This window comes from Perkinsus marinus (assembly GCF_000006405.1).
Source record: "Perkinsus marinus ATCC 50983 genomic scaffold scf_1104296928836, whole genome shotgun sequence".
Lineage (NCBI taxonomy): Eukaryota > Perkinsozoa > Perkinsida > Perkinsidae > Perkinsus > Perkinsus marinus.
The window spans coordinates 129,531-137,413 of NW_003216689.1; the positions used below are offsets into that span (position 1 = coordinate 129,531).

Sequence of the window (7,883 nt, forward strand, 5' to 3'; positions counted from 1 at the left end):
AAAACCTACTACAACTGAGGAAAAGATGGTCTAGCCAAAGAGACAATCCCAAACAAATGTGACCCTCTTAATGCGCAAAACTATGGCGCACGCCCTGCTGATCGATTTATCACCACGGAGGCCCTTTGAACACCAACACATCGGTCAAGTCAGTCATCAAAGGTCCAAACATTATCACAATTGGCGCACCTAAAAAGCTCCTCATATTCCCGCAATAATGATGTGTTATATTACTTAGCCTCCTTTCTTGGCCCTGTTGAATGCATCTCTGTGGAGCCACCCCAGACTTCGGTCTTACGACAGTCCGATTGGTCATAGCCCTATATTGAAATGGCCACGACCATTATCATTAGTACTACCTCGAGGAACCTGTAACGGACCTGTCCAGCAAGTCCACAGCTTGGACAGACGTCATGCTCTCCTCCAACGTGGTTATACCGAGCATCCAATGCTGCTCGAAGCTAAGACATCGAAGACTCTATCGGCTCTTAGTGAGAAGAGCATCTCCCTACCTGTTTAGCTTCTCGAATGGATTCCTCATGCTCTCTTTCCCGCTTACGAGTGTCTATACTGTTCCCAACTTGTTGTAAAAACTCACGGGCTTTGGTTTCATCACGATCGCTAGCAATGTTGATAATCTGATGATAATTAAAGTCTCCATCAGCCTCATTCCAACTGACCTTTTCCCGCGTAATGGTAGAGCCATGATCTTGTTCTACAAGATGCTTCAATGGATCCACAATCTTCTTCAAGTTCAATCTATAATCACCGGTATCAGCACCATACTCATCGTAAAGATACTGTTCAATCGCATCAGCCAACCAGACCAAGTCAGGCACTGTGATAACCAATCTCGCAGGCTTAATACAGTGTCCACCTTCCTGAGACCATGACCATCACTCACCATCGATCAGCAAACCGTAGAGTACATCAGTTCCCTTTCCCACCACTGTGTCGACCTTCCAAACATTGATAAGCTTATTCGCTGAAGCCCTGATACATTCTCGCGTGTTACTATGATACCACTCCTTCGCCAATTCATCCTGCACTGCCTTACAACTAAAGACACTCCGATTCTGCTGAGGTACGAGCAGTAGCATGGCCATATAAATAGACGTCAGTTTAAGAGACTCCGGGTCATCTTTCTCTCGAGCAGATACCAACTTGGCCAACACAGTGGCAATTGAAAAATCCCATCGTGCATCAACACACTGAGATCAATTATTATTGACAACCAAAATCGCTGAGGAGTTGCTTACTGCATCGACTAGAGCACCGGTAACCATATGCTTGGCAGAATACCTGAGCTGCCCGTTGGCCTGAACTGCCTTCTTCCCCTTATGAACAGCTGACATCGTGCAGAACTGGAGAGAAAGGGGAGGTCGCAGGTTCGAACCCCGCACGATGCCATTAATATCCCCTCTGCCTTCAATAACACTACAACCAGAATCACCATTCCGCTTCTCCAAAAGAAAATCACAAGGCATGATTATTAGGTATGATCTTAGACGACGCTGACAGCTTCCATCTAAGACAGTACCATCACCCACCACAGGCACTCCCACTGTGGGTCCTACAAATGAGAGTTGACGAAAGGTATCATCGCCAGCTCCAAAGCATGAGCATAATAACGATCTCGGCACAGGCGTCCACTGGTAAGGATACCCACAGTCCCTTCTGATCGGCCCGAGTCGACACTGTATAGGAAGTAGCCCTTCATATGGCGACTACTATATACCTACCGGCCGAATACCTTATCATCAGCATGGCCCAACTCGAGCCCTTCCTCTTCCATTAACCGTTGGACTGGTGGTGGGACCTACTCTATCACTACTCTACTAAGCGATAGCTTGCCTATGACCTGGAAAGTGGCAGTCCTTGCTTCCGATACGTAGTCATGACCATGCATTGTCACACATACCCAGGCAGCTACGTGTCTGATGGTAAAGAGGCCTACAGTCAGCACCAGACAGATATCGCCCTACAGTCGTCCATCCTCAGTCTTGAACACACCTCCTTCGAACGCAACATAGACATCAGCCTTCTCGGTTCCACGACACAACGCAGCCAAACGATTCCTCGCACCACTACCACGACGCCTTCCAATACCACTCCTTCTACACTTCTACCGCAGAGTCTCCTCATCACCATATGGTTGATCTGATACCCCACTAGGTGTTGTCATACCCGAGACCACCAACCTGTGCAATACGGTGACGGGTAGAGATGACCTCTAGCACTACCTCCCATTCACATAGGGCTGCAGACCAATCCTAGCTGCCTCGAGCTTAACTGGATTGGTGGAGGCTACCAATACTCGTACTACTTCGTCCGGCATTACTAAAAAGAGAATACCTGTGCCGTCCAATTTCGTGGCGCGCGAGACTTTTTTTCTCACGTGCGACTAGTCATTTGATATTTGTTCATTCTCTGAAGATTGGATGGATTAAGTAGATGCGCGCACGTGATCTACTCTGTATCTTGTCAGGTGTACTATAACTAGTTCGTCTCCTTTTCGTGTAATTATTTTCGCATAATGATGGAGCCCACTGCCCTAGATGGTATTATGTCGTCATCGTCATCAACAAGCAGTAAACAAGGAGGGGATGCAAGTCAGATAGTACAGCCGTCCTACCTTGTCAGGCTCGCTAGAGGCCTCTCTCGAATGTAATAGACTAGTCTTAGTTATAATGTGATAATTCCCTGAAGGTACACCTACTACCTAGAGAAGACTACTATCTGGACCAAGAGTCGTTGGTTGTCCTTCTTCATCGCATGTGCTTTATATGGTATCAGGGTGTATTTCCTTCAGGGTAGTAGTAGTTATTATGCTCATCACTATGGTTGAGCAAGATTATCAGGTTTTTACATCATCACCTATGGATGGTCCATCTACCTATTAAATCTGTTTATAGGCTTTATATCCCCTCAAGTGGACGAGGATAGCAACTCTCCAGTCCTTCCAACGCGGTAATGAGAATCTTTAGGTCGACCATACAAGATTCAAAACAAGTCGTGGTATTTTTCCTCAGAGACTCGGACGAATTCAGGCCGTTCCAGCGTCGGTTACCAGAGTTCCTATTCTGGAAGAGAGCAATGCAAGCGACGTTAATCTCCATCGTGATGACGGTAGTCTTTATCGTTCGTTGCCCCCTCTTCGTCAATAACCGTCAATGTTACTTCAGTTCTTCCCCTTCTTCGATCTACCTGTATTCTGGCCTATCCTATTGGTGTACTTCATAATGCTATTCACTCTGACTATGAAGCAACAGATAAAGGTACGACCAACGACCGTGTCACCACGCTCTTATACTCTTCTTTTAGCATATGATAAAACACAGATATGTACCTTGGTCCCACGGGAAGAAATCGTAGTAGTCAATACCACTCCTTGCTCGAATTGAAGCCTTTAGATACAAGGGAAAGGAAATGAAGTGATTGCAGTGGCCATCAGTTCAAGAGCAACGAAGGAGGGAAGGAGAAGAAGGCTGACCTAATACCAACCGCTACCGGCAGGCACCATTCTCTTACATTTTCTGCAACACAGTGCTCTGAGTACCGTTCAGAATCAGCAGTCAATGTTGCTGTAGTTCACCCTGGTGTGGTATGGTAATGATACCGCTGTTTTTCCTTTCCATCTTCTGTGTGCTGAGCGGTCGTACGTTGGCCGGCGACCTTTACGGGAAGAAGGACTCCTTCGTTCAAGTGTTAGATGCCAATACATTTACTAAGACTGTCGTTCAGAGTAGTAAGGGAGAGTAGAGGTTCTCAATAGGCGACGTTTGCAGGTAACGAGTTGTGGGTTGTGGAGTTTTACGCTGATTGGTGTGGTCACTGTCAACAATTCGCACCAGAGTATGAGAAGGTAATCGAAAGATCCCGGGTTCTATCCCGACTGAGGGTATTCCGTCATTTCAGGCCGCCAGTGCTCTTGCTGGGATTGTCAACTTTGCAGCTGTGAACGACCAGTCGGTGATGGGCCCCTATGGTGTTCAGGGTAGTCCAGAGGCTTTGCTAGACGCGGGTTCGATCCCTGGTTACTCCTCCTAGGCTTCCCCACCGTTAAGTTTTTCGGAGAAGACAAGTCCAAGCCTCTCGACTACAGTGGTCCGAGAGAGGCCAAAGGATTGGTCAAATACGCTCTATCCCATGTGACGACTCGCACCCTAATCCTGTGATATGGTATCATGTAGGCCAAGAAGGTCGCCAACGATCGCTTAGCCGGTAAGACCAAGCCGAAGAAGGCCAAGAAGGAGGCTGGTCGTAAATCGAAGAAGGCCGATACTCAGCCTGAGGGGAATGAGGATGACGTTATCGTAGGCCTCGAATGATGGGGCAGTTGATGGGGGAACTACTGCTAGGTCCTTACTGGTAGCAACTTTGATAAGTTGGTTATGCAAGACACCAAGTCGGTATGGTTCGTCGGTGAGTTATCGTGAAGTGCCTTTATTTTTATATCACTTGTATTAGAGTTCTACGCCCCTTGGTGCGGTCATTGCAAGGCACTGGCCCCTCATTGGACGGCAGCGGCTACTCAGATGAAGGGACGAGTCAAGTTTGGGAAGGTGAAGGCTCTACCATATCATGCAGGTCACTGTGGGTTGACCTTAGGTTGATGCTACTGAGGAGAAGTCCTTGGCTCAACGGTTCGGCGTGCAAGGGTTCCCTACTGTGAGTTGGTCATTTACTATTATTCTCTACTCGTGGAACTACTCAGATTAAATTATTCCCGGCAGGGAAGAAGTCGGATAGCCTCGCCGTAGACTATCAAGAGCAACGAGAGACCAGCAGTCTTGTTCAGTTTGCAGAGAAGTAAATCATCTGTCATTCCTCGTGTCATGATCAACTGCTCTGGAGTAGGTACCTTAGTTATGCTATAGAGGCTACTCAACTCCTCAGCCAGGACGATTTTGAGGACACCTGCAAGAGTACTTGGTAGCTCCATCGCGTTTAGTGTCTCCAATCGTCTCGATCAGATCGCGTCTGCGTTATCGCATTCCTACCTCATATTCTGGATTCAGGGGCTGAGCAGAGGAATGCCTATATTAAGGAGTATAACGCGGCCGTTAAAGGTAGTAATCTCAGTATATCCCAAGGTTGCCATTCCATTGTAGCTAACCCTGGTATCCCTGTCCACTACTACTGGTCACAAGGAGGAGATCAATTTGACTTTGAGGAAGCTCTTCGATTACAGTTTGGGTAATACCTTGCCTTAGTGCAACATCGTTGGGAATATCCCTTCAGTTACCCGGCCTTGGTGGCAGTCCATCTATCAAAGGGTCACTATGGAGTCCATCGTGGGGGCTTCGATGAGGCTAATATCAGGGCCTTTGTCTCGGGCCTTATGGCTGGCAAGGTAAGCCACGTAATGATCCTATATGTAGCAATAGCAACAGCAGGTCACCCTTGACCCGCTGCCCAAGAATCTCCCTAAGCTTCACAGCGTCACTGCTTGGGATGGTAAGGATGCTGAGCCAGAGCCCGAAGAAGATATGGTAGGATCTTCAACGACTGTGAAGCGGGGAGAGAGCTTTCCTTCCTCAGGAGCTCTAAGCACACTATTCATCGATATTGCTGGATAGTCGATCGGTGTGATCTCTCATACTTTTCGTTTTTTCTCGAGCTGTCGTAGTCGTGTTCAATTTAGTGTGAAATGGGAAAACATCATGACATCTTCTGAAAATGGATGAGTTTGTGGGCGGAATATCACGATATATTCTGATGGTTGGAAACCCTGTAGGGAGAGAGTTGAATGTAGTGCCCCATTCCTAAGATTTTAAAAGATGAAAAGTGAACCTTCGTGAGCTAATGTGCATCGATGCGAGTTCCGCTAAGTCGTGTTGTCGGCGTTGGATTTCACACTCACACACATACACTCCTAAGATTCCTCTTTTTTCGTTCAAACGCCTCAATGAGAAGGTTTATGGCATGTCATTAGACAATTGTATTAATATGTATTGGCATAAGGTTTACTTGGAGCACTCGTTTGCACCTAAGTATCACCACCAATGTTACGCCGAAGTTGGGAACATACTCCAATGATAGAGAAATGCATCCTCTCCTTAGGTGTGTTGGAGAATCCATTTCATATACGTACAAACTCGGGAGACGGACACGTAACTTCTCGCTCAACATTGGGAGTGATTGCTTTGATATATTTGGATTGAAAGTTCATCACTGATACATAGAAACCACGAAGTATCTCCGCGTCTCATCTACGATTCCGAATTGGCCAGCTGATCAGGAAACGCAAATCGATCATGATGGCAAAACTAGAAAATCAATAGCAGATGGGATGACGCTGCATGAATCATGAAAGCTGTCCACAATCCGCAATCACAACTATCTTAGCAGTCGCTCCACTGGAAGATCCAACACTTTCCATTTTTCTCACTACGTCCATACCATCGGTAACCTTGATAACAATGACACATCATAGGACACTCGAAGGGAGGATGACTTACCTTCCCAAAAACCACGTGTTTACCGTCGAGCCAGGATGTCTTTTCAGTGCAGATAAAGAACTGGCTGCCGTTGGTATTAGGTCCAGAGTTGGCCATAGACAAGATACCAGGACCGGTGTGCTTCAACTGGAAGTTCTCGTCCTTGAACTTTACACCATAGATGGACTCACCGCCAGTCCCGTTACCTGCGGAAAAGATTCTGGAGGAACTGGAAGATGGTCAGAGAACTTCCAGGATGCGGGTACCCTTACCGTTGGTGAAGTCGCCTCCTTGACACATGAACTTCGGAATGATACGATGGAAGCTGCTGCCTTTGAAGTGAAGAGGCTTCCCGGACTTGCCGACTCCCTTCTCGCCAGTACAGAGGCAGCGAAAGTTCTCAGCTGTGATAGGGACAACATCCGCGGCTAGCTCGAAGGTCACACGGCCAACTGGTGAACCACCAATGGTGATGTCGAAGAAAACCGTAGGGTTAGGCATTCTGATGGGATACGATAAGACCGTGTCACTGCGCCACGTACAAGGTGAGGTAGCGATCAACCAGGAAAGACAGTAAAGCGAACTATTACATTTATCGTATATCACGTACTGATTGGAGTATTGAGGCAATGCAGCAATCTCGTCCTGCGCGATTACACCGGCCAGGCAGCAATCCGCCCTGGCGGTTTCAACCCCGTGGCCGTTTCTCAGATCTTCACTCAAGATAGCAAGTGGGAACGCGGTCGCAGTCTATCCTTGCGGCGCTGGAGACCACTTCTCATCTCTGGGTCAGCCTGCTGCATTTAGGAAACCCGACCCACACTGTGAACGGCTATGTGTCGACTCCCCCATTCTAAGGGCTTCCCTGAGGGTCCTGTGTTCTTCACGCGCGCAATATCGTGACCCCGGTTGTGACACGTGCACGATCAGCCACGCTCATTGCTCCCTTTCCCATGAGGCATTAATTGCTAAGTCTTTTCGGCGTCGTTACGGGTTATGACCCTACATTTTTCTGTGTAGCCTCTCATTTCCCATCTTCTGATGCCCAACTCACACAACCAGTTAGAGACCTCATCATCAAGGGGCGGAGGGGTTGAGTTGCCACCAGTTATTCCGGGGTTTGGGTCAGCCGACGCTACACTGTGTTTGAAGTCTCCCTCGCAAATGATCGTTCTTTGGTTAAGCCTGGATATAAAAGTTTTCGAGGAGTGACAGCAGAGAGAGGGGATCACGGCAGAGGGAGCCCGGAGTATTGCAGTTTACGTGAATACACCTTTAACATCAGTAATGCGCGGTTTTTGGGATCCAGTGCAGAAGAGGGGCAGATAACAAGAAAGAAACAGCAGCGAGTCGGCGGTTCGGTGGCATCCATGGTACTTTGATGGAACGAATCCAATTTAAACCGTTTAAGATTGTGCCTTAAAACGTGGATAGGCCTTT

At 47.6% G+C, this 7,883-nt stretch overlaps 5 protein-coding genes across 5 annotated transcripts; 2 read left to right on the plus strand and 3 right to left on the minus strand.

Annotated features, from left to right (window-relative positions):
* Positions 1-149: 149 nt before the first annotated feature.
* Positions 150-1,355, minus strand: Pmar_PMAR006758 (hypothetical protein; the record flags this gene model as incomplete). Its single annotated transcript, XM_002788024.1, has 8 exons — positions 150-189; positions 235-320; positions 360-461; positions 513-638; positions 681-881; positions 930-985; positions 1,058-1,211; positions 1,260-1,355. The coding sequence occupies 8 exons, from the start codon at positions 1,353-1,355 to the stop codon at positions 150-152; spliced, it is 861 nt and encodes a 286-aa protein (XP_002788070.1).
* Positions 1,356-1,476: 121 nt separating this feature from the next.
* On the minus strand, positions 1,477-2,338 carry Pmar_PMAR006759 (conserved hypothetical protein; the record flags this gene model as incomplete). The annotated part of the gene is made up of 7 exons (XM_002788025.1): positions 1,477-1,528; positions 1,578-1,697; positions 1,743-1,819; positions 1,862-1,937; positions 1,986-2,087; positions 2,130-2,201; positions 2,244-2,338. The coding sequence occupies 7 exons, from the start codon at positions 2,336-2,338 to the stop codon at positions 1,477-1,479; spliced, it is 594 nt and encodes a 197-aa protein (XP_002788071.1).
* Positions 2,339-2,486: 148 nt separating this feature from the next.
* On the plus strand, positions 2,487-3,540 carry Pmar_PMAR006760 (RER1A protein, putative). Its single transcript, XM_002788026.1, has 7 exons — positions 2,487-2,667; positions 2,710-2,813; positions 2,862-2,970; positions 3,033-3,129; positions 3,186-3,278; positions 3,325-3,371; positions 3,414-3,540. Exons 1-7 carry the CDS (start codon positions 2,537-2,539, stop codon positions 3,436-3,438), a joined length of 606 nt encoding a protein of 201 aa, XP_002788072.1. The 5' UTR covers positions 2,487-2,536; the 3' UTR covers positions 3,439-3,540.
* A 43-nt stretch (positions 3,541-3,583) lies between these two features.
* On the plus strand, positions 3,584-5,592 carry Pmar_PMAR006761 (thioredoxin, putative). The gene is made up of 15 exons (XM_002788027.1): positions 3,584-3,745; positions 3,789-3,865; positions 3,919-3,997; positions 4,051-4,151; positions 4,194-4,316; positions 4,362-4,425; positions 4,471-4,565; positions 4,612-4,671; positions 4,718-4,812; positions 4,861-4,928; positions 4,977-5,072; positions 5,115-5,199; positions 5,245-5,356; positions 5,400-5,495; positions 5,545-5,592. The coding sequence occupies exons 1-15, from the start codon at positions 3,607-3,609 to the stop codon at positions 5,551-5,553; spliced, it is 1,299 nt and encodes a 432-aa protein (XP_002788073.1). The 5' UTR covers positions 3,584-3,606; the 3' UTR covers positions 5,554-5,592.
* A 718-nt stretch (positions 5,593-6,310) lies between these two features.
* Positions 6,311-6,944, minus strand: Pmar_PMAR006762 (20 kDa cyclophilin precursor, putative; the record flags this gene model as incomplete). The annotated part of the gene is made up of 3 exons (XM_002788028.1): positions 6,311-6,415; positions 6,465-6,649; positions 6,716-6,944. The coding sequence occupies 3 exons, from the start codon at positions 6,942-6,944 to the stop codon at positions 6,311-6,313; spliced, it is 519 nt and encodes a 172-aa protein (XP_002788074.1).
* Positions 6,945-7,883: the final 939 nt, after the last annotated feature.